Consider the following 26,240-nt stretch of genomic DNA (forward strand, 5'->3'; position numbering starts at 1 on the left):
GCTAATTGAATTTCTTGTTATCACATTTCTCACCTATAAAATTAGGCTATGAATGCTCCTGATAAGAACACCAAGAAGTCTGCAAAGTAGGTGCAGAGATAAAACACGGAGCTCGGGGGCAGCCCGACGGATGGGTCACTGGGAAAGGGCACTTGCTGGCAACCCTGATGTCCTGAATTCAATTCCTGGGACCCACGTAATGGGAGGAGAGAATTAATATCTGCAACTTGTCCTCTGACCTCTACATGTGCCTGTTGCATGAGTGGGCACATGCCTGAAGGTGTGTGTGTGTGTGTGTGTGTGTGTGTGTGTGTGTGTGTGTGTGTGTGTGTGTGCATGCATACACACAGAGTGCATGCATGTGCTCACATGCACACAACTAAATGCAATAAAAGAAATAAAAAGGAATGGTGCCTGTCAGTTAGGAAGCATACAAGTGCTAGGCAGGACACTCTTCGTTATTATATACATAGTGCCCAAAGCATATGAGATCATTCTTCTTCACCAAGCTATTATGAAATCAATTTGGAGAGAGAAAAACTTCAGGCGATTCAGGCGTCACCTGGTGAGATCAGAAGGTTCTAGAAGAGGCAGCTCTCAGGATGAATGCAGGGGGTGTCAGAAAAGAATGTCTAGGGCCGCAGCAAGACTGTGCTGCTGTGAGCACAGCAGAGAAACCTGGGCCATCAAGCTGGGGAGTGGCAAACACCACACCAAGGGACACATGGTAACTAACAACACACGTGCTATTCCTCAGTAGGAAGGGATGCCAGAAACCTGGAATAAACAGTCCTCTCTTCTGAGGGACGCCTAGTTATTTCTCCCCTCTCAGCTTTCCCCTAAAAAAACCCAATAGAGGTGGAGCAGTCAAGTTCCTTTGAGACTATCTCCAAACAAGGCCATTTCTGCTTTTGCCTAGATCAAGGGCAGGCTAGTTGCCTACCTTCCTGTGACAATGAGGAATTTACATCAGATCTCAATTAAAGGAAGGAGAGCTAATGACTGGATAAAGAAAAATGTGTGGGAAGGGTTACCACTAAAAGCAGTAAGTAGAGGATGCCATCTTAGCCCCGAGGCTCCCTCCCTGCTGGCTTCACAGCCGGCTGGACTTTTGTGTAGCTGGCATAGTGGGGTAGCTTTTTAATATACTAATAATAGCAGCAAATTACGTATACCTTAACATTATTTTTGTTTTAGCCACTGCATGTACAGCAGAGTAAGCCTCCTGTGACTCACACTGTGGCACAGCCTCTCTGTAGAATTCTTAGCACATTGAAAAGTAGAACCGTACACCTAGGAAGACATCCAGAATGTGTTCACTTTGCTTCTGTCCCTTTGTCTGTCTGTCCTGGACATGTCTTGGAGGTGATTGCTCAGCGTATGGCTCATTTCACCTGAACAGAGTTCCTTTGTGCAGCATCCGGTGTGTAGAATGCTTCTCTTGCTTTCCCTGAGGTTGAGTGATAATCTAAACACATGTGTGTGCCACCTCCTGATGATCCACTAACCTGCCCCTGTACATCAGGGGTCTTTCACATCTGGATTTTCCTGAATAATCCTGCTAAGAATCCAGGTGGACAATCTCCCTCGACAATGCTTTCTGTTTGCGGGGTTGGGGTGGACATGTACCCAGAAGCGAAATTAATTGTGCCGATGATAATTTTTGCTTTCTCTCTTTAAAAAAGGCTTATTTACTTATTTAATGTATGAGTGCTCTATCTGCATGTACACCTGTATGACAGAAGAGGGCATAAATCCCATCAGAGGTCCCATCAGAGATGGTTGTGAGCCACCATGTGGTTGCTGGGAATTGAACTCAGGACCTCTGGAAGAGCAGTCAGTGCTCTTAACCTCTCAGCCATCTCTCCAGCCCCCTTACAATAATTGTGCTAATCACAGAAATACTCAACTCTTTTCATGGTGGTCAGATGACTTTCCTTTCCTAGAATGTATGTCAGAGTTCCCTGGCCTCCAAAACCTGGCTAAGGCTTGTCTTACCTAAGGTGCTACCCTAATAGGCATTCAATACAAAATACCAATTCTTTTTTATTCTTGTTGTTTTAGAGCATTGGTTCTTGACCTTTCTAAGATTGGAACCGTGTGTCCCTCATGTTGTGGAGACCCCCAGCTGCAAAATCATTTTCATTGCTACTTCATAACTGTAATGTTGCTATGGTTATAAATTGTAAGGCAAGTATCTGTTGCTCAGGATATCTGACACGCCGCCCCCTGTGAAATGATCAGTCAGCCATCACAGGGGTCCCGACCCACAGGTTGAGAACCATTGAAGTAAGAGTGAAGACGTATGTCTCTCTCTCTCTCTCTCTCTCTCTCTCTCTCTCTCTCTCACTCTCTGTAGTCCAGCCTGCTCCGCCTCCCAGGTGCTGGGATTACTGTTGCCAGCCATGACACTAAACACTATGATTTTTAAATATATCTTTCAAACTGCATTTCAGTTATTCCATAAAAAAAAAAAAGAACAATCCATGGAGAAGAGCTCATGAATTTATACGCCTGGCTGAGAGCTGCTGGTGGTTAGTGGTTGCTAAGAGACAGAGGCAGTGCTCTTAGGGAGTGTGGACTCACAGTTTGCCAGTGTTCCAGTGAATGACCCTATGCCCATGCACACATAGACAGCTGTAACAGGACTCAGTGAGGCCTGCTAACCACCAAACAAATGAGAATGTGAAATTGAAGTTGGGATGAGGATGTGAGGGAAGGTTCTGGGGGAAGTTGGAGGGGATGGGGTGGCTAAGATGAAAATACATTGTACTATGTATGAAACTCTCAGATAATAAGTGAATGAAACTAACAGAAAAAGAAATGAATGCTTCTAACTTGGGAGTGGGGTGGAGAAATGAGGTCTGGCAAGTACCAAAGAATGAAACAGCAAACTGAGCGCTGGAGAAATGGCTCAGCAGGTACCAACAATGACTGCTCGTCCAGAGGACACAGGTTTGAGTCCCACTTCCCCTATCATGACCGAAAACCATTTGTAACTCCAGTTCCAGGGGATCTGACCCTCTCTCTGCCTGTTCCCACAGACACCAGGCACTTAGGTGTCTTAAGTGCAACAAAACACCACCCACACATGTAAAATAAAATAATTAATTTTGAAAAAGCTTTAAAAAACCCACAAAACCAATTTTCCTCCTATCTACTGAAGAGTGTCATTTCAAAATTTAAGTTGAGTGAGGTTGCCTAAAGATTCTAGATTTCCAGCAATGCTTCTCATAAACTGAGTGGTTTCAATAAAATCACTCCAACCAGTTTCTTAACATTCCGCCACCCAAACTACAAAGCCAAAACATAGAGGGCCATCGGAATGCTAAATTTTTCTTACCACTCAATCAACATTGATACATCCGAGCTTATTTTCACGTGAGATTTTTTTCCTTCTATTTCCCCTAGAAAGTAAATCATCTCTTGCAGATTTTCAGGACCCCTGCTCTTTGGAAATGTATGTTTTTCCCTCATAGGTAATTAGTCTCCATTCTATCTTCAGATAAACAGGGTACTCGCCAAAGTTTTAGACACATGAAGGATTGAAAATGGTGCCTCTGAGGCTCCTAAGCAAACAGGGTTAGGGAAAGATGCCTCTGCAAGGGTTCAGTGCCTTTTTCCTGAGGAGCACATACACCCTCCTAAGGACCAAGACAAAGCTACTGCCAAAAGTCATGTGTGAGTCCTTAGCTTTCCAGCCCACTGTGTCCTGAGCTCCCACTCCTGCAGCTTAACTTTGATGGTTCAGAACTGAAGTCACAAGACTGAAGAAAGGGCCTGAGTTCAGATCCCTGCCCTACCACTTTCTTCCAGGTAAGACCTGGGACCATCAGTTCCTTGGTGACTTCAGTGTTTTCCCCCTGTAAAAATAATTGTTCTTATGGGGTTCGAAGGAAATGCTACCTATACATGTTCTTTGTAAGCTTTAAGATGCAATGCAAACCCAGATTGCTATTAAAGTGCTATAAATATTAAGAGAGTGATTATGAGCCAATGACCTTTTTTATTTTAAGATTACTTTAGAAGAATTCTGCTATGCAATATTGGGCAACTTATAGACAAAGATTCTCCCAGCCTGACTTTGGTAAATATTTCCTAATCTTGTCTGATCAGAAGAATCGTGGGACATGCTTGTTAAAAACGTGACTGGTCAAGTGCCCACTGCAGACAGAGTCAGCAAGAGGCCCTTACTAATGAACTATTGGGAAATTTGTTTTCAACCCCAAGACTCACTGGTCCTCACACATTGTAGTGAAAGGCTTGCCTTGTGGGTCTTGCCAAGAATGCGTGTTCCATGTCTTTGTTCTGAGGTCACCAGATTCTAGCTATGGAATGTTTACTCCAAATATCCAAAACAAATGATAGATTCAATCTATCCTATACCTGGATCCTCCCAGAGAAAACTCCCAGCCGTCAGGTTTCTCTGGCCTGCAGCCTGTATGAAGTTTATATGTAGGCACACATGGGACCTCTGGTGTCAGAATCTTCCAACTTTGTTACCCTATGTTGATGATATATATGTTTGTTTCCTTTGTGGTGTATGTGTATGTGTGCATGTGTGTGTGCATGTGTGTCTTACAGTTATGGAGAAGCAACAAAAATACATTTATGGTTGGGGTTTCTAAGACCATTGGGAATAGGTGTTTTCCCATGGCTGAGGCACTCAAGTTGAGAACTACTGGTCTAGACTTCCTCTGTGGTCCTGCTCTAGCATGGCTGTAAACAGATGTTTGGTTCAGTGTGTTTGGGCAGTTGTGTTATGGACACTGGACCACTGCATGTGGAATTTGAAGCAGACCCTCCCTTCTTATGCACAGAGGCTGAGCAACTCAGGACCACTGTAACCATATGCTAAGCATTGTGAAAACCAAAAATGACTCTAGTGTGCAAAGAATCAAAATACATCATATATAAGGAGGGAAATGCCATTATGAAGCCCACTGTTATGCATAATATATGCTAATAGTGAATAAAAAGTCCTTTATCAATCATGAAGTCTTCCGAAGAGGATGGTACTTCCTTATCCCTTGAGAGGTTCTGGGAGGGTTGTGGAGAACACAAAAACTAGCATCAACTGTGTCTCACCTACAGCCCTCTTCCATACATGACCAGGCTCAGCAAGAGCTGCCAACCAAGCCTGGCTTCACTTCCACACACCTTGACATAGACAAGAAACATTTCTATCTTAGCTTCTCCACACAGACCACCAGTAACCCCTGTCTGTGTGCAAGCCCAGGCCAGTGCCCTGAGTGGCCCAATCATTTCTCTGCAGACTCAGTCACACTTATATCTGAGATGCAGCCTCCATTGCTTTTCTCCTTTCCGGTTCTAATACTCCTTTTGTGAGCTGCCTCAAACTTGTGAGTGCTAGTGCATGATCCAACTCAGAGCTCACTCATATATTGGTTGACTCCAATAACCATGTTTCTAGGGAAGTGTCACCTCACCAGGGTTTCCATCTATGTTAATTCACACAGGTTTCCTTCCTGAATGTGTGTTCACAGACCCTCTGGCTTCAAAGTGGACCATGTGTGTGTCTCGAGGCACTTTCCCCTTAACTCCAAGCAAAGTGCTAACTTCTTCCCTTCTCGGGCTTCTCTGCCCTTCTACCAACCCCAAGCCACCAGAGGAGGATTCCGCCTTCCTTCTGGTTTCTATGGAGATACTAGCAGTTGTAGAGGATGGGATGTGGGTGCAGCTGAGTAACAGGTGACATTTGAGGACAGGCAGTGTGGGGAATGTACTGGAATGTTCAACGGGAGGTCAACCCAGGTTGTGGCAGCCCATTGTAGCTTCTGGAGCTACCTGGTAGGAAGAAACACTCTAAAGCTCTTTTTTTTTTTTTTTTTAAAGTGCTAATGAGCAAAGCTAAGCTCTGCTGACTCCAGCCTTAATAGAACTTTGATTTGCAGAATTTCAAAATAGGATTTATTCAGGTCACCGAAAAACTGCTCTCAGTGTGTGGATTGAAGTCTAGGGGGAAGAGGGACAGGTGCCTTCCCATTTCTATCACAGTTTGATTGTTGCTTGTTAATTATTGGAGTTCTTCCTTCTCTAGGCTATGCTGTATGACTGTGGGTATCAAGGAGGCAAGAAGGGGACATCCTATTCCCTGGAGCCTCAGTTGTGAGCTGCCTCATATGGGTACTGGGAACCAAACTCCAGCCCTCTGCAAGAGAAGCAAGTGCTCTAAACTGCAGAGCCATCTCTCCCCATCCCTTAAACACTTCTTAAAGGTTGACTTTCCACTACTGACCTAAACCACAGCAAACAGTCCCACAGGACATTCTGGATATGACATTTCTGATTACTGGAAGTGTTCCAGAGACCTGTCACAATGCTATTGGACACGTGCCATGCTCTTGAGGGAAATCTGTCTTTGAGTGAGTGACAGCCACCACCACAAAGGTGTCGGGAACTCCTAAAGGTTGGCTTTAATAATTAATTTATATGAGTGCTCTGTTTGCATGTACACCTACATGCCAGAAGAGGGCATCAGATCCCATTACAGATGGTTGTAAGCCACCACGTAGTTACTGGGAATTGACCCCAGAACCTTTGGAAGAGCAGTCAGTGCTCTTAACCACTGAACCATCTCTCCAGCCCTAGCCATAATCTTAATTGGAGCATGCTGATGCCTGTCTACACACCCTCTGGAAGTTACCTAGATTGTGCTCTCATACCCTGAGTCTGAGGTCCTGATGCTAAAGAACCCCCGAAGCTTGGCTGTCCTATCTCCCAAGGCCATCTACACATGTGAGTTGAAAGATGCTCAGAGCGCCACCTCATCCTTCAGCACCAGACATTCACCACTTGGGGTTGGTGAGTGGCTTGGGAAATTCTGCTTACTTTCATGGTGTTCCTCCATCCTCCGTATAGCTGACCTTGAGCGGGGAACAGCTTATAAGTCTAAACACACATTTCAGGCCGAAGCAGTTGGAGTTTGGTGAGCTGGGAAAGAATCAGGCTTGAGAACAAGACCCAACAGGCGGGGAATCCCTGAAGTGATGTTGTTCCCTTTTTAACTTTGTAAGCTTATACTCAGGCTCTCCCAGGGCCAGGTGCTGAGCTCTCAACCCTTTAGACTCCAGACACAGATTTGACCTTGAGGAGTTAAAAAAAATCTCATGTATGTAAGGGGGGGTAAGGGAGGGAGCTAGTAGTGTATTTTATTACATTTCAGTCCTCACATATAAGTGAGAGACTAATTGTAAAAGGCTAACGTGGAAGCAGGAATGTATCACATGCCTAATTGATTTTAGCTTTTAAATCACTGTTGCCATGAGTTCTACGTGAGAGAATGGGAAGGAAACGAGAGGCTTCTTAATTTTGTTCAGAGTTAAAGACAGCCCCTCCGGTTCAATGGAATGCAGCAGAGCCTTCTGGTGACTCCACTGGCATGCTGGTATGCCAAGGGTGCCTGGTCATGGCAGAGAGACAAAGGGCTCTGTGGTCATACAGACACCCTGCCTTCTTGTTTTCAGAACAGCGAGGGATGGTTTTCTGAAATACATGGCTTTTCATCTTCAAAGAGCCGTGGCTAGAAGTAGCATATTCACTGTGCATGGTGAGGTCTGCCCATGGTAGGCTCAGAGGACGAAGCTCAAAGCCAACAGCACAGAGTCCAGCATGGGGAGAGACCTCTGGGAAGCAGAAAGTAGCTACAGATACCAGTGGTCTCCAAAGTACATCCCTGTAGACGTTGCGCCATGCAGATGCCGAACAGAACACATGGGACTTGCATAAAACAGGGTTACATTCAGAGGTCACTGTGCCACCACAGGGGAGGCAGGCCTGGGATGTGTGTGGGGGGGGTGAGAACCAAGTTGAGCTCATCTTCCCTGACGGTCCCAAAGTGTTACATATTAGTGGTGTACGCACTACACAAGCTGCTTGCCATAGGCAAATAGTAAGCACCCGAAATGTTCTTGAAAGGTAGGACATGAAATGTTAAGGGTCCTCCTATATAGCCTCGACTGGCTTGGAACTGCTTGTGTAGATCGTAATGGTCTCAAACGTGCAGAGACCCACCTGTTTAGCATGCCTCTGTGCCCACCCAAAGGATATACATGTTACATTCAGCTGACATATTACACTGTGTTTTATGTATATGTAGGTATGTATATGAAATTGTTAAAGCACTGAATTAAGAAGATGTGTAAAGTAGGAGTATTTATGCATTCATAATCCGTACTTTATGTATACATGGGTGTATATATAGTAAAGGTTTGAAATCTGCATGTGTTATATTAGTTCACTCCCCAATTCATTGAAGCCACCTGGAATCTTCTAGAACAAACCTCTAACCCTTTCAGGGGTCGGCGTGGGACATACTAATCAGGAGGACAAGTGAATCTTCTCCAGTCAATGGGAGGGATTTGTCAAACATCCACTCAATGTGATTTGGTCCTTCCTCACCCCTGCCCATGAGTGGTCAGTCCTTCCTGGGATAACAATCAGTAGGACCTCTGAGGTGTCTTGGTTCTAGTCTCTTCCTTGAGAGAGGGAGGATTTGCAATGAGAACAGGGGTTGGGCATCAATCCAGATGGCCTTAGAGCTGTCACAGCTGACTGCAGAAAGTGGAGGGCATACCGCAGCATTTAGCTGTTCTGTAGGGGACCCGGGGATGGTGTGGGTTAGCTTCTTAGGCAATACAAGAAGCCATACTGAAGGTGTCAGCTGGGGAAGTTTATAAAGAGGGCAAAACCACAACACAAAGATCAAAACTGTTAGGATGCAAGTCTGGGAAATGGGATGATGAAATAGGGAGCTGTCCTGCCCTCTGGTTGTCAGAATGGTTTGTGTGTGTGTGTGTGTGGGGGGGTCATTTGCCTCTCCCTCATCATACTGGTTTGTGTCCGTCCCTTGTCGGTTTCAGAAACACCTACACCTGCAGATGCTATCCTGGCTCCTATTCATCTGGCTTTTGACTAGTTAGTATCCACTCTCTGTCTTTCTCCAGCTTACAGCACTGCCATTGGCCACCAACCACAACACTGGCACCAGCCTAAATCTTCACAAGTTCAGTTTTCCTTCATACCCAGTCATGGTAAGCACACAGAACCCCACACCTCCCTCCCGAGAGACAGAGGCTGCTTCTGCTGTTTGGCATTTTACCCTAAATATCTCCTACGCCACCATCCACACCTGGCTCTCAATCTGTGATTTGTGGTTATAATTTGCAGCTGGTTCTTAGCACGTGCAATCAACCCGCTTCCCTTTATTTTTTCCTGAGCAGTGTGAATGTGCAAAGCCTATCTGCTTCTTTCCAGAGGGAAATCATGACCCAATATGCCTTTGGGTTTAGACAGGTAGAGACCTCTGTACTGCCCTATTGAAAATGACAGATTGCTAATGATGGGACTATTAGGAACTTAGGATGTAAGATAGGCAAGCTCCTTCTAAGGAGTCTCTCTGACACCCCGAAGCCAGTCATCCATCACGGCCAACAAAGAGAAGCAGAGGCTGCTGGGAGTCAGCAAGAGTGAAAGATTCCTTTGCTTAATGTATAACCCAGCTGTGCTACAGCCTTCCCCACACAGTGTCGAGAGGCCTCATCAACTGGGACTGGCTAGGGAGGACGATTTTTGGCTCTAGCAAAAAAAAAAAAAAAAAAAAAAAAAAAAAAAAAACAGCAAGTGTAGAATATTTTATACCAACACAATACACAGAATTTCATACGTGCATAAATGGGTTATGATCATAACCACCCTCAGATTTCCCGTTCCAACTTTATTTAGACCCCTCCAATATGTCCCTCCACCAACTTAAATCCCCACGCCCTCCCCCCTTTTAAAAAGATCACATTGAGTCAAATTAGTGGCACCTTGCACATAGGTCTGGGGTCATCTACTGTAACACAGATAACCCTTCATGGCCACAAATCTCAGAGAAAAATGACTCTTCTTCCTCTAGTCACTGTCAACTGCTAATAGCTTCTCAGACCTTGCGGACCCCTCCCATACCCATGCAACCAAATAGTTTCTAACACTTCTAGAATAGCTCACTCGGACAAGCACATGTAGATCCCAGCTGTGGGAATTGCAGTCGCTTACATGTATTTTCTCTGTAATTGTTTATTATCCATGGTCCCCACTGACATACACTTAATCTTTGTTTACCTTCCCCCTTTAGGAAACAAGCATTCATGCACACATACACACACATATACATACATACATACATGCATGCATATATGAGAGGTATCCAGGTCAGATAACAACCCTGATTTCTCAATGACTGGAAGGTCATACTATCTATCAAAGCCATCTGAGATTCTTGGAAGATGTGACACTTTGCCACATACTCACCCGTGCGGTGAAGTCCACGGCAGCCGCTCGGTTCAACAGCAACGTGGCTACATTGATATTCCCATAGTGAGCAGCTATGTGGAGTGGGGTGAAGCCACTCTGTGAAGAAAACAGGAAAAATGGTCAGTTGATTCCTTCCCTTTCCTCCTAGGCTCAAATTAAAAAGAGGGAGCAAAATATACTGGGGTCCACATTCCGGTCTCTGTTAGGTCAATAGTTTGTAGGGTTTCTAAGGAAACCCACACTCACAGGCAGAGGTTGAGCCAGGAAAACCCCAGGCATAGAGACTGATGAATTTAAGGAATCCACTAGCAGAACTGTGGGGAAGCCAACATCTCAAAAACCCTTATAGTTCACAGCTGTTGTTTTAGGCAGGTGAAAGAACTGGCCATGGAGACTCATGAAAATAAATTCAATTAGCTTATCGGACAATTCAGGTGAGCCAACAGTAAATGCCGGTCTTAAGGACTGAAGCAATTTGGGGGGATGGGCAGAGGTACAATTCCATCAGGGTGATTTTTACACCAAGGAAGATCTTGTTCTACAAAGACCCGAGATGCTCATCTGTTTTGTTAGCACCTGCCTGGTTCAGCAACAAAATTTTACAGATACTTTTCCGCCATGGTCATTTGGCTTCCTTAAAACAAACAAAAAAAAAAGTCAGACATGCAGCAATTCATTTACCCCATCATCTCCCGCCAAACCGGAACCTAAAAAGAGGTGATGCGTGTTTATAGTTCGTTAGCAAGCTTCTCAGCCATGCCAGCCGTCATTGCTTCTCATTGGAAAGTGGGTCAGGTTGCACCGTTCGGAGAAACTCCCCTGTTGCTGACACCACTGGAGGGTTAAGTGTCATGCGGAACCCTAAAGACTGCGTCCCGGAGGAGTGGGGCGACAGGGGTGTCTGCAGCTTTTAGGTACAGCCGATAAGTATCACAAGTATCAGAGGCTTTCGTCTCTGTTAACGGTACTCATAAGGTATTTCGAGGATTCCTAATTCTTCTTTCCCAATGCCGAGTTCAGCTGCAGAAAGCCCTGGCAATTAAACCCGCTGTCTGCTCTGGCACATGCTCCTTCAGGGCCAGGGGATGGGTGAAGCAGGAGTCTAGCCTACGGAAGGCGATGCCAAAAAGGAAGGGGGGGGTGGGGGTGGGGAAATGAGGTAGCAAACCTAGGAAATGGAAAGCGATGAAGCAGATCCCGATTATACAGAAAACAAAAACAACAACAACAACAAAAAAGAAGACAGATACACACACACACACACATATATATATACCTCAGTTGCTCTATTCACCACCATCTAGGTTAACACATTGGGAGGCAAAGAGGAGGAAAAAATGAACGGTTAGTTCACTCGGTGACGTGGACGGCAGGAAGCTCATGGCAGCTACGGGATGAAGATGGAAGCTAAGATGGAAGGGGGTCGGGTGCAGGAAGAAAGCTAAGACTCCACAAAGAACGGCTACACAGAGACCTAGACCGTCGCCCCATTTCCCACCCCCCACAGACTTCCAAGCAAGACTATGGGAGTCTTGGCTGCGGCTCTTTCCCCGAAGCATACTTTCCACCGCTCGACCGCCCTGGCTGCGCTGCCTATCACCGTAGCGGTCAAACCCCTTGGAAGTTTGCACACGCGGTCGCAAGCATGTTGTAGCGTGGCTCTCCTGCCGGAGCTGCAGTGTTTAATGTGTCCCTTCGTGAAACGGGAAGGGAGGAAACTGTGGAAGCATGGAAATCCTTTTCCTTGGAAGGTGCCTCCCTTTTGCCATGCGTAAGAGGGCACAGCACGGACAGCATTCTCTGGCTTCTCAGGCTGAGGCAGGGGCTGGCACGGAATACGTTCTCATCTCTTTCAGTAACGTCCTATTTCTTTTGGCACAAGATTGCCAGGAGGGAGACGGGCTGTTCCCGAAGGTTGACTTAAGGCAGGGACGAGAAAGGCTGACATGATCCGGGCCCCACCTTTGACTCCACGTCCGCGTTGGTGTCGTTCTGCAGGAGCAGAGCCGCTGCCTTGGTGTCGTCTTTCCGGGCGGCGATGTGGAGGGCCGGGAGGCGCACCTTCCCCTTCGTGTCATTCTCGAGCAGGAGGGATACAACTTGGTCGTGACCCTGTTGCAGAGCCACGGCCAATGGTGTGAAGCCATCCTGCGGACAGAAGGAAGTGTCAAGATCAGCCAAATGGGTACTTTCTTAGGGTTCCGTTATCAAAGCAGGGATGGCTAACGGTCAGATTTTGTTTAGGGTTTAGATGATTTTAAAAGCACATAAGCACACACTTATTACTTAGTTACTTCTATGTTATTATAAGCGAACAAGAAGTTTTTGTTTATGAGCTTTTTTTTCCTATCCAAGACTATTAGTTACACACTAATTAGAAAGAATTAAAAGAATTAAAAGTAAACAGAAATGATGTCTGAATGTCAGTATACATAAAGCAATCTTATGAAATAGTATCTTTACCTTCAAGCTAGGCAACGTTTTCAAAGGCGATTTTTAAATGAGTTGTAAACTTTCTCATCGATACTTTAAAGATGGGGTGAGGACTCATTATGACCTAGCCTATGTCTGGGGGAAAGTGTGACCGTCACCATATTAAGGCCTATGTGAGAGGCTCTTGGCTTCTCTAAGCAGTGCATGGGGACTGGAGGCGTGGCTTCTCTAAGCAGTGTGGGGTGGGGGCGTGGCTTCTCTAAGCAGTGTGGAGGGGGCGTGGGGGCGTGGCAGCTGCACAACAATCACCGTAGTACCTGACTTTTAATAGTTTGTTATCTCAACTGCATGTATTTACAGGGACTTATGAATACAATGGAATCAGGAAATTAAGTTACTAAGCGTACATGCCACCTCAGATATTCTTATGGAGAGAAACTTAGAAAATGTATTCTTCCAGCAATTCTGGTCTACACAACGTGCTACTGTTGGGATTCTGTAAACCCCACCCCACAGTTACCTGGCAATAGCCAGGTATGCTCCGCCCCAGTTACCTGACACTATAAAGGGGGCTGCATGCTAGCCCTTCTCTCTGTCTTGCTCTCTTGGCCTCTTGCTCTCTCTTGCTCTCCCCCTTGCTCCTCCTCTCCCTATTCCCTTCCTCCCTCTCCCTCCATGTGCTCATAGCTGGCTTCTGCTTTTCTATGCCTCTTCTCTCTCTGCCTCTACCACCCTCTTAACTCCCCTCCCACCATGACCTGAATAAACTCTATTCTGTACTGTACAGAAAGGCTTCCCAACATGGGTTCCCCCAGAGGCACCCCACCCCATACCTTGCAGTACCTCCATGGAGCATATCCACCCTACTCTCTTCAGCTTTTAACTAACATTGGTGCTGAAACCTGGGACATCATCTTTTCTTCTTTATACACACACCATTGGTGTCCCGTGTGAGGAGACTGGATTTCCTCTAGACTGAATCTTTTTCCTTTCATCTACGACTACAGTCACCGTGCCGTGTGACAAATTCCCCACACACCGTAAGCCTTCTGTATGACATGTGGACTCTGTGCTCAATTCTTCCCAGGGAGCTTTCCCTCTGCTGAACTGAGGGTGCCTGGAGTTCAGTGAAATGGAACTTCAGAATCTATCTGGGTGTTCAGGTATATCCTGAACATTGTGCGTATACGCTCTGAAGCTCCCAGGGACTTGGGAGAGGAGAGACAGGTATAGATCCCACAGAGCTCCGTTAAGCCGTAACTGGTATAGTGTTGCTGAGGGGAGAACAAAACCCACAAAACACCCCAACAATGTCTCACGAGGCACTTCTCCCATGACCTCATTTCTATACACCCAAAGGAACGCTAAAGATGATTTTTACTGGTGAATAGATGGGCAAGATTTCTCCTCATTTTTACTGTGGTCATGGTTAATTCTATAGTCCTCTGGTGCAAATATGTCAGCAGCCCATCACTGAGGCGGAGGAGGGAACTGGGCACCTGAAAGCTATGAAGACATTCCCCATCCGCTCCTTTGCAGGAAAATGGATAAAAGCCTCCATCCTTGCCAGACTGGATACACACCACCAGGTTCATATTCAAGGACGGTCAGGGACAGTTCTGCCCAGTTTCTTCCTGTATGGATCCCATCCACAAGTTTCATCGCTAGGTGTGGGTGTGTGATCTCGCCCTTCCTGAGATGGTACTTTTTCTTATGAGTCCATGATCAAATCAGGCAATGTGACGGCCTCTCTCTCCTGTGTTTGGCTTCCATCTCCGCTCCTTGCTGTAGGATCTGGCTACCCATTTCTCTCAGTTAGTTATACTACCGAAGACAGTAAGGAGGAAAAGGATGCGTCTACAGTTTTTAATGAAGACACGAAGCAGGACCGAATCAAGATAAGAGCAAAATGAAATCATAGCCTCGCCTTATGGACATGGAGTGCGGAATACAGAATAATATAATTCAACAAGATTACCTCTTAACCTTTTAAGATTTTTTATATGCATTAATGTATTTAATGTGTGTGTGTTAATGTATATTTAATGCATATAAGATCACTCATATACATGAGGGTCCATGCGAGAGTCATTTTCATAAACATCTGAGTGCACTCATCTATACAGAATCATGATGGGTGAACCAAGCCTCATCTCTAGAGAAAATTTAGAGTTTTTCTTTTCAGGGTATTTTGTGACTCAAACAGGACAGGTGAGTTAAACTTGAGGTCCATCCCATTCCAAGCAAGCACCTTACTGCTGCGTGCTCTATCCAGGAACCCCATGCTTTTTTCTTTTTTTGGTAGATATATGTGATAACAGAAAATCTGTGTGAAGAGTCAGCTCTGCACTGCACTGAAAGCCTCGAAGCAGGGCCAGAGTAGCAATGGCAGCCTAGGTCTGCTTCGAGCCATAACAAGGAGTTCTGAGTTCTTTCTTCACTGCTACAAACTCTAAACCACAGAGCTCAGGCATTAGGAAGTGCTTTGCACTGGAAAACGCACGGCAGATAATCCGATTAGTACCAACAAGAATACGCTTCTAGCATAAGCCAATTAAGGACCAGGCGGCCCTTCTCCTCCCTCTCTGAGATGTCTTGCTTGACTCCTTAAGAGAAGTCAAGTCAGAAAGGACTTCTTGAGAGAAGAGCTTGGCCCTTGTGGGTACTGACTACAGCATCACCATCACTGTCTCGAGGTAGGAATGATGTGCACCAAGGGTTTAACGACTGCTCCTGGTGAAACAACCAAATTTAACCTCACAGGAAAACGAGAAAGGGAGCAACAGCTGCAAAAAATGCCATATGTGGAGTGCAGAAATAAGAACGTTTCCTAAGTACAGCCACCTCAGACCCTTGAGGTATATGGCTCAGCAGCAGAGTGGGTGTTTGGTGTGGCATCTGACCCCGAGTTTTACCCCTTAGTGTCACCAAGAAGAGAAAAGAGAAAAAGAAATGCAGCCTATTCCTTACTAATTTAAAAATTCTATTTAAAATCTGCTATTTAATGCATCTTTCAGCTGCCGTTCCTACAGAGAGCTCTGTCTAAAGGATGCCAATAAGGATAGCTGGTTGGAAAACACTGCTTTTTTAGTGGATTATGAACAAAAGAGTTTACTTGTATTGATTTTTTTGGAGGAGGGGTATCTCCAATACTAAAAGAATAGGAAGAAACTATTCACCTGAAGGATCAGATCTTATCTATGCAGACTGTGAGAGCAACCCCCATAAAGACACAGATGTGACTTGTATTAGAGGATAGGGGTCTTCCTCTACTGCCTGCTCCATTAAAAAAAAATGGCGTAGCAGGAAAGAGCCTTAGGCAGTAGCCAGCTGTTTGTCCAAAGGTAGATAAGTCCCTGGATTGAACTCGGCCCCCAAATGTGTGCTCCAGGTCTATTTATCTGGGTGTCATGGCACACAAGTGCCTTTCTGATCGCTTCATGTTGGTCTGTCCAGCCCTTCTGCACAGCGCAGGTCTGCTTGCCATGGAGATGGGACCTCTCTACTTTGAGATATTCTTAATCACAAAATCATGCATCATGTGAGAGATGGAGATTCTAGTGTTTGTTTTTCTATAACTATTCTCATCAATTTAATTTTAATACATGACATTATATTAAAAAAAAAAAAACCTAAAAAGCAGTAACATAAAACTTGTGCTGGAGAGTTTATTTGTCAAGTTGACATGAGCAAACATCACTGGAAAAGAGGAAGCTCAACTGAGATGTGCCTTCACCAGATTGGCCTATAGACAAGTCTGTGCAAGCATTCTTGATTAATGATTCCTGTGGGAGGGTCTAGTCTACTGTGGATGGTAAAGCCCTGGGCTGGCGGGCCTGGGCTATATAAGGAAGTAGGCTGAGCAAAACCTGGGTAAGCCAGCTATTAGTTTTCCTCTATGGCTTCTGAGTTAGTTCCTACCTCTAGGATCCTGCCCTGACTTTCCTCCATGATAAACTACATGTATGAACTTCCCCTTACAGTACTTTTGGCTATGGTCTTTAACCGCAGAAAGAAAAAGGAAACAAACTAAGACAAAGTTAAATTACCAGAAGATAGCACTTACTACCCCTATTTTTTTTTTAAAGATACATTTATTTTTGTTTTAAGTGTACAGCCTGCTCTGTTTGCACATTCTTTATCTACCATGTGCATGCAGTACCCACAAAAGCCAGCAGAGGGCATCAGATTTCCCCTGAAAGTGGAGTTCTAGGTAATTGTGAATCACCTTGTGCGGGGAACACTATCTGGGTCCTCTGAAAGAGCAGGCCACTGATAATAACCACTCAGCCATCTCTTCAGCACAAAGCAACCATTTCTTAGCAGGATTTAAGAATATTCTCAACTACACAATAGATTCTCACGATGAAGTCCCAGACAGAAGGGAAGGGTACAGAGTGAGGCTGGGGGCAGTGATAAGAATGTACCCATGGTGGACATACTGCTCCATCTGTACTGCAGTCTTGCCCATTTTCAATGCAATTTTCAATAAGCAAAACGTCAGGTGGGCATGCCACCATTTACTGAGGAGTGTTCCATTGGTGCATTGTTGGGCCTTGCTCAGTTTTTACAAACTGTTACTATGAGTTTCACTAACAGTCTTGTATACTATTTTTATATTCTTTATCTATAGCAGAAAGTCTTTCCACTAATGACATAATCATTAGCTTTTCAGGGGCCACCAGGTGCTCAGCACCCACGTTGGGCCTGCTCATCAGTTGCAACAATGTTGCAGGATAGCTCTGCTTCCCTCTCTACAACCTCTCCCTCTTTAGACTCAAGGCCCAAAGACTGGATCTTCTTCACCTGATAAGAAAGAGTTTATGCCCCATTGGTCATTGTCTGTATGAACTGTCTCTTCATTCATTTGCTGGGCTTTCAGGAAGGCATAAAATCAAAGGCTGGGTAAAACATCCAGTCTAGTATACCCTTCCTTCCTTCCTTCCTTCCTTCCTTCCTTCCTTCCTTCCTTCTTCCCTCCCTCCCTCCCTCCTTCCTTTCTTCCTTCCTTCCTGTGCCATTTAGCAGCCACACCAGCTTCCTGGCCAGAGTGGTAACTTTGTGGTGAGCTAACCAACTATCTACTAGAGTTCATTATTGATTCAAAAGTGAAGAATGTGCAAGTATCAATTCTTTACAATTAGCAACAGGTTTCGAGTGACATGTTTGATCAGTGATGACAGGGCCCAGTGACAGATTAAAAAAAAAAAAAACTATGTTTCCTAAAACAGTAACAGAAGCTTAAATCATTATCATTTTTAAGTAATTCTTCTATTCAAGACTATAGAAGATATTCACCTAACAAATACCACCATTATTGGGTAGTTAAATGTGTATAATAGTCTCATTTGAAAGTATGGATTAAGTATAATTAGTTAACTTCATATATATATATATATATATATATATATATATATATATATATATATATATATATACACATACATATATATATTCAATTATTGTAATTAGCCTAACACTAATCTAGGGAAAAATACATTTACAGTTAATATTCATTAAAACAATGGTTGCCTTGGAGGCAACATTATTAAGAAGCAAAAATTATTATTAATAAAATATGTTAAGAATTAAAATGGTAGCGTAATTATAGGGTAGACCAGGAACTTGAGCAGATAAAGAATACCTGTTCAACGAGAGAATTTTCAAAGATTAAAAATAGAGTTTCTAGGGCATCTCATAAAAAAGTCAACACGTTAAACACCCAACAACAGCGGCTGAAAGCCTAGTGAGAAAATTTTTAGCTCTAGGCTCACAAAAAGCCTTTTGAACACACGAGCTCAGCTATGGAAGAACCGAGGGTGCCTCACCTCTGTGGCCAGGCTTTGACTGGCACCGTTGTCCAGAAGAAACCTGACGACTTCCAGGTGGTTCTCCTGAGCCGCCATATACAAAGGCGTGAAGCCATTCTGCAAAAGAAGAAAACAAGACTCCTGTGAGCCAGTCCCCCGAGCCCACACTAGACATGCACATTCCAAGGAGTGCTCGCATGAGATGACTTCGATAATCCTTCATCGCAAACATTTATTGTCATTAGAGAACCGAGTGCAGCAGCCCGTGCCACGGTTCTTATTTAAGTGTATGTAATTCACGATCATAATTACAATTAGACTACTAGTCGCACAAGGGTAGAGTTAGTGTTCACAGTCAATAGTCTTAAAGAAACTCCTAGCAATTTATGCACTGTAGGTGAACAAGCATAATCGTGTCTCGTCAGTCATGTTTGAGGTACCATGCTGAGTGACATGCTTTACTAGCTGTTGCCAGGATACAGAGGAAAATGGATTCAGCTCTTATCCTCCAAACATCAATCAAAATTTTCTTGCATTCTTTATTGCCAATGAAGATGTACTGTTTTTATATAAAGTAAGGCATTTCAGAGTTCCAGCTTGGAAAGTAAATTATTTTAACTTTCAATTACTTTAAACATGACAGATGTTATTTCACAGATCAGAGAAAGAAAGACTCACATGGAAAATAATAATGATTGAGCATAACTGTGTCCCACACCTACTTCCCTGCTTCCTTTTATTTGGAGGCAAGGTCTCATGTATCCTAGGTTGGCCTAGAACCTACTGTATAGCAGAGGCTTAATCTTCCAATCCTTTACCTCCCGAGTGCTGAGGTCACAGTTGGGTAATCAGACTGTGCCTGGCTCCCTCTTTGGTGTAAGACTAGTGATGGTTTGTTAATGCTCCACTCAGGGAATGGCTCTATTAGAAGGTGTGGTCCTGTTGGAGTAGGTATGTCACTGTGGGTGTGGGCTATAAGACCCTCACCCTAGCTGCCTGGAAGTCAGTATTCTACCAGCTTTCAGATGAAGATGTAGAACTCTCAGCTCCTCCTGCACCATGCCTGCCTGGATGCTGCCATGTTCCCGCCTTGATGATAATGGACTGAAACTCTGAACCTGTAGGCCAGCCCCAATTAAATGTTGTTCTTTATAAGACTGTTTCAGCAGTAAAAGCCTAACTAAGACAGGGCTTCTTGCATTTCTAGCACTAAGACCATAGAAGCTAGTCTTTTCCAAAAGTCACATTCCTGTTCACATATTTTGATTTCTAAAAATATATGTTTATTGACACTGAATTCATACTCTATAAAACTCATCCTTATAAACTACAGATCAATGTGGGTTATGTGCTCACAGAATTGGGGCAAGAGCCTTGCCAAGCAAGAACCACTGTGAGATGCTGACCTACTAATCCTCACTCTGCACCTGTTGGTACCAATTTTCAACATCTGCCTTTTTCTATAACATTGGCAACCACTTGTCTCTGTCCTGTGTCTATGGCTTTGTTTACTTTGGACATGTCATATGAATGAGATCATGCAGTATGTAGCCCTGAAGGGTCTTACTCTCTTTCTGCTATCCATGCTGACGAAATGTTTTTGTGCTTCCTTCCCTTACAAGAATGTTTCAGTTCCAATACTAAGTGCCCCCTCAGGGGTTATGTTTAAAGACTTGATGCTGCTTTAAATATTCAGAGGGTCTTGGGAAGAGAATGGATGGTGATATCTCTAATGTAATCAATGGCTGCTCCATTACAGATCCCTATTTGATTGCATTCTTGGGAGGTGGTGAAGACTGTACAGTAGGTAGGGTCTGTTGTGTTTTCTAGCCAGCCAGGCCTACTTAGCTGTTGCCAGGTAACTGTTGGATGGAGCCTAGAAGGAATTCTAACAGGGTCTGGTGAGAGGAAGCTGGTCATTGAAAGGGGTACCTTTGGCTCTTTCTAATTTCCTTCTGCTTTATGGTTACCTTGAGGTGAGCAGCTGGGACTTGTCTAGTCTGGACCCTGAGATAGATAGGGCTGCTTCTCTCTGATGCTGGTGTAGACACGTGGATGAGCTATCTTTGTCTACCTTTTAGTTTTCTCTCCTGAACCTCGTTCTCCCCAGTCCCCATCAGCAACTTCAAGGGATGTCTTCAGAGGGCTCTCTTACTCTTTGGCTCTGGCTAGGTTCACCCACCCTCTACTCCAATGATCAACTTTCCAGAACTTTTTGTCTCCTCTTTAGCCTTCTGTTCTCAAGCGTTCCCCAGTCCAAAGCCAATGAACTCTTTGGAAACTTCTTATAATCCAAACAACTCCAATTATATGATATGCATATAATAAATCTACAAATAAAGAATCTACAAGTATTGTTTGATGCCTCTAGACTAGCCCAAAGGCATAAGGCACCTCCCACAATTCACTGAATCACTGTGGGGCAGACTATAACCATCACACTTGCTGGTGAAAAGGCACTTGGGCCCACGGGATGGCCACCTTTGAGAAAGATGTTTCTCTTCCCCTTTTCACATTTGCTTAAAAATTAGGAAACTGTGAAAACAGAGCCAGTTAAGACAGGAAGATCCTGGAGCCCAATTTACATTTTCTTCTCTGTGGCAACAGTGGATTAAGGTTCCCCAGGGAAGGGCAGCTTAAGACGCAGTCAGTGAGCTATTTAAAATCTGATTTTATCTATTATCTCTGATACCTTCTGCTTTCAGTGGGGCTTTATATACATGTGAGTCTGCAGACTAAGAACTTTGTGGAGCGTGGAGGTGTGCTCAGTTACACCCAACCTGGCAGAGGAAAAGAAACCAAAAAACAGAACAGACAAACAAACAGAACTACCTCACGTCTGAGGGACACCCCTTCACATGCGTTCTTCATCATGGCCACACTACTCACAATAAAATATTTCAGTGAAGCCTGTGTTACACTAAGTTCTGTAGAAGTCAGATGAAAGGTCAAAAGTCAGAGGCCATCTGGACCTACCTGTCTGACTGTGAAAGTCTGGTTCTTCTAAAGCAGGGGGCATCTGGGTGTGGGTACCAAGAGATTACATTTGGCTTGGGATATTTTGCCCTTTGTTGAAACAAGTAAGAGAACTCATTCGTTCAAAATATATTCATAGCCAAAATACTACCAGAGGCAGACCCTGCCTATAAACACAGTCAGCCATGCCTTTAGATGCAGTCAAGGGTGACAGAGAAAAGGGAAGTCAGGGATTTTACCTGAGCAGGTTCTTTGTCTTAAATGGTAAACACTGTGTATTACTGTTGCATTGCATGTAAACCACTAAGGGATTGAAAAGAAATGAGTTCTTTACAATTACAGTTCAGTTAGCCAATGATATATGCGCATGTTTGTGAGCATGTATGTGTGTGCACGTGTGTGTGTTCAGGCTAGTCTAGTTAACCAGCTTGTTCTGGGGATTTAACCCTACCCCTCTTGTGTGCTGGGGTTCCTGGTAGGCTATCATTCTTGCCTGGCTTCTATGTGGGCACTGAGAATTCTAACTCTTTCCCTGTTAAGCCATCTCCAAAGTCCAATTTTTCCCCCAAGGTATAACAAAGAGGTAATGGGAATGTGAAGTCTTTTAAGGAAGAGTTAAAGAGCTGTTAAGATACAAGATGAAGGCGATGACCAAAATTCATTTAAAGAAAACAAACAAACACTCCCCTCCAGGCAACAACAAAATAAAACATAGGGCTGGAGAGATGGCTCAGCCAGGAAAAGCTAAGCTCACAACCAGAATAAAGTGAAAAAAAACCTATACTTGTATTTATAATGCCCAAATGTACAAGAACAGGATCCCGATGCTAGCCTGTGTTATTGTTATTAAGGTTCAAGGAATGAGAGGGAGGACAATGTTTGGGATGTAAATAAATAAAAGAAGATTCAAGGAGGGGAAGGGGTTCTCAACTATTTCTTTTTAAAGATTGCAAGGAAATATTCATATTCACATTGTTGTTAGTATACACATGAAGGTTGAGGGACAACATATAAGAGTCAAGTTCTCTCTTTTGACCATGAGGGTCCTGGGGTTGAACTGAGGTCCTCGGCCTCAGCAGGAGGTACCTTTATGACTGAATCATCTCACCAGAAATCTTAACTATTTCTTACATTTGAAGATGAATTTATAGATGAAATCTCATTTAGACACTTACCACCGTCCCTCCCTTCCTCTCTCCCTCCCCAAACTCATGATCCTCCTGCCTCAGCCTCCCATGTGCTGAGATTTCAGGCATGGTCCTGTATACCGGTCTCGCTTTCTTGAGTGTGAACATTTCCATGTCTTACGTGTTGGTGCATGAATAAAATCTCCTTATTTATTTTAAAGACAGAGTTTTATGTAGTCCGGGCTGGCTTTGCACTTGCTGGACCAACAAAGACGACCTTGAACTTCTGAACCTCCTGCCTCTAATCCCCAAATGCTGGGCTCGGAATCATGAATCAGCATGTGGAGTTCATACAATGCTGGGATTGAACACCGGGCTCTAGGTATGCTTAGCAAACGCTCCGCCCATTGAGCTACAGTGTCTTCTTCCAGGTCATTGTTGCCTGAATCCATGCCTACTTAAGAGTTGCACAAACTTCTGGTTCCAAAACATAGTCACCTCAGTGTCACTTCTAGTCACAGTATGGCTCACGAGGCCAGGTTTCCAGATGGAGGAGGAGGAGGAAGTGTGTGTGTGTGTGTGTGTGTATGTCTTGGGAATCCCTGGGCACAGCTGTGAGGAGAGGGACTTCACAGGCTCTGTTCTTTCTCTTACAGCATCATCAGCGTGGAATGCGAATAAATTGAAATTGAAACGGATTTAGGCTTCTCTCATCCTGACCACAACTTTCCCACTTACTGATGGCAGGTTCATAGCTACAGCTGCCCTTGGACATAATCAGGAATGTGTGCAAGATCTGAAGGAGATGTTCTGATTGGAAACGGACCCAAGACTCGTCCTACTATCCTAATGCTTGCTGCTTACTGCTAACTAGTTTTCAGTAGATAACTCTGCAGCAATGTGGTTTTGGGGGGCCAGTAGGATGGAGGCTGTTAAGATGACTCAGCAGGTGAAAGTGTTTGCTGTCAATCCCTACAACCTGAGTTGGGTCCCAGGGAGGAAAGAACTGACTAGGTAAGTTGTCATCTGACTTCCACGCGTGTATGCTAGCTCATACATGGCCTCTCCACCCACACAAGTAAACGTAACCAGAAGCAAAAGAAAATATTTGAAGCACGAGTTTCTCACTTTCTTTTGTAGATGGCTCGTTAATATCTGAAAGTATATTTGCTAGACTTTAATTTTATATTGTTTCTTTCTGGAAAAGCATTGTTGTTCAAAGTGTACTCCTTACAGATAACAGAACAGGAGTCCAGAGCCAGGAAGTAACAAGAAAGGGGAGCAAATGCTTGAGGGACCCTTCAGTTGGGAGCTGAGTGTGTTTACTTCCCTGACATTAATGGTCACTAGGGCCAAAGCTCTTAAACTGATATAGCTAGCCATCGTGAATCTGCAGATGCCTCACATAGAGGAGATTCATCAGCCAAAGATACCGGAGGACAATGAGCCAAGCACACTTAACAGAGAGACCAAAGGGCCATCAGGTAACTAAATAAAAAATAGAGTGTGCTTTGGGTCGTTGTAAAACTCAGTGAGACAATTACCTCCTAGCCTGATGACCAGAGTTCAAGCATCAGAACCCACATGGTGGAAGAGTTCTTGCCCACCATGCACAGGGCATCAGGTTTTAAGACGCAATAAAATGTGATTTTGTGTGGGGGTAGGGTTGACAATGTTGATCTTTTCCAATAAAAGGACAACACCTTCGCCTCCCTATAGGCTTTCCATTCTAGACATTACCAGTCTTACAAGAAATACTTGAGAACTTGGATTATTCTTCATCAAACACACCCTAATTCTTCCCATGGCTGCTGGAGAATCCCAGTGTCACGTTATAACCCCAGGCTCCATGGTCTCCTGATATCATCTTCCCTGACTTCACTGTATCCTTTGTCTTTGGCAAAATTGCAGGTTTGGTCTGTGATCAGTGTGCTCAATGCCTTTCACATGGGGAGCCACCGACAAGCAACTGATGCTTCAACTAGAAACAGGCCAAAAAAGGCTGTCCTGTGCTAAGGTTTGGTCTGTTGCTAGGAATTGTAATGAATGCTAAGTGCAGGGGGTTGTGGGGAAGGCCCGGTTGAGCCAGAGGTGAGACAGTCCCCATTTAGATGGCAAGTGAGACCTTGTGCCCAAGTTACTTCTGATTGGTGAATAAAGATCCCGACAGCCAATAGCTGGGCAGAAGAGATATAGGTTTAGGATTCTCCAGCTTGGGCTCAGAGGAGAACCTTGAGGGGATGAAGATGGTAAAGGAGGAGGAGGAGTAGGAGGAGGAGGAGGAGGAGGACGAAGCCGCCATGGGTTAGGAGCCAAGAGAGTACGGCCCTGAGGGCTGGCCAATTGGAGTTAAGAGTAGCCCAGATGGAACAGAGTCAGTAATAACTTGGGGTCATCGACAGGAAATAGATTTTAATAGCAGAGAGGGTAAGCTATCTGGCCAGCTCCAGTGCTGATTAAGGCTTACTGTAAATATAAAGACTGTGTGTGAATTTTATCTGTGAACTAAATGGTCAAAGGTGGGGTAGACACCACAGACTGGAATTTAAAATGTCCACAACAGTCCTCTGTGGCTGCTGCCGCCTTACAAGATGTCTGCTTGGCTGCAGAGTCTCTGATGAATGTTATGCTAACGCCAGTGATTGGATGATGGGTACCTGCTATTCTAAGCCAGTGAAGTCTAAAAGCTAATTTTTGCTTTTAGATCCAAAGAATAAGATTAAGACAGAATGTAGTCTACAGTGCTTTTTCTAGGACCTCATAGGACTGTCTATGTCCCTCTGTGACAGGAAGAAATATTCAGCATGAATAATCGAAACATTTAAAAGTTTGGGGACTTTAAACATGTCTGGGTTTTTGTTTTCTTCTGTTTTTCGTTTTGTTTGTTTCAGAAAACAACAACAATCCTTTTAGTCTTAGTAAAGAGGGATTAAGCATCCCCCCCACCGTCCCCAATACCCAACTGATAAAGTACCACATGCCCTGACAATCCAGAAGCTTTTTCTTTACGTTTCCTCATTTCCCATGTAAACTAGCAACACTGGGAGTGAACCCAAGTCAGACGTCATCATAAAACAGTGTAAAAGATCCTATTTCAAACATCTGCTGAGCATCTGTGTATGACTGCCAGCCACAGCCTTTGTAGGTGGACCTGTATGTAAGTCGTGGCTTTTCACAGATGGGCCACAGTTGAAAATTCTACCTCTCGAAACACAGGATGGAAATGAAGATTCCAATTTAAACTCCAGGAACACTAGAAAAGGACTTGATAGGCCTGCAAGGGACATGTCCTTAACTGACGTGTAACCCAAGCAAATGCTTGGTCCAAACGTGTTCTTGGTTAACTAAGGGTCAGAGTCCTTTGCAATACGGCTGTAAGTTCACCTGAGATTGTGCGTTGACATTCGCTCCGTTCGTAACCAAGACCTTGACCACTTCCGCTTGCCCAGCCAAAGACGCGATGTGTAAGGCTGTGTTTCCTTTCTGTGGAATGAGAGGGGAGACACATGAGCCCATAGCCCGTTGCTCAATGCCACTATAATGCACAGATGATGGGGCTGATGCTGAGTTTATGAGA

At 44.4% G+C, this 26,240-nt stretch overlaps 1 protein-coding gene across 5 annotated transcripts in view; it reads right to left on the reverse strand.

Moving 5' to 3' along the window:
• The window catches only part of ANK3 (ankyrin 3), a gene marked incomplete at its 5' end in the record, with an annotated part of 441,504 nt that overhangs the window by 166,838 nt on the left and 248,426 nt on the right, over window positions 1–26,240 (reverse strand). For all 5 annotated transcript variants that reach the window (XM_080938021.1, XM_080938020.1, XM_080938019.1 and 2 more), the window contains 4 exons: window positions 10,315–10,413; window positions 12,280–12,465; window positions 18,579–18,677; window positions 26,048–26,146. In XM_080938021.1, coding sequence (XP_080794147.1) covers window positions 10,315–10,413; window positions 12,280–12,465; window positions 18,579–18,677; window positions 26,048–26,146 — 483 coding nt within the window. The remainder of the gene's footprint in view (window positions 1–10,314; window positions 10,414–12,279; window positions 12,466–18,578; window positions 18,678–26,047; window positions 26,147–26,240) is intronic.

The sequence above is a fragment of the Micromys minutus genome (genome assembly GCF_963924665.1).
Source record: "Micromys minutus genome assembly, chromosome: 25".
Classification (NCBI taxonomy): domain Eukaryota; kingdom Metazoa; phylum Chordata; class Mammalia; order Rodentia; family Muridae; genus Micromys; species Micromys minutus.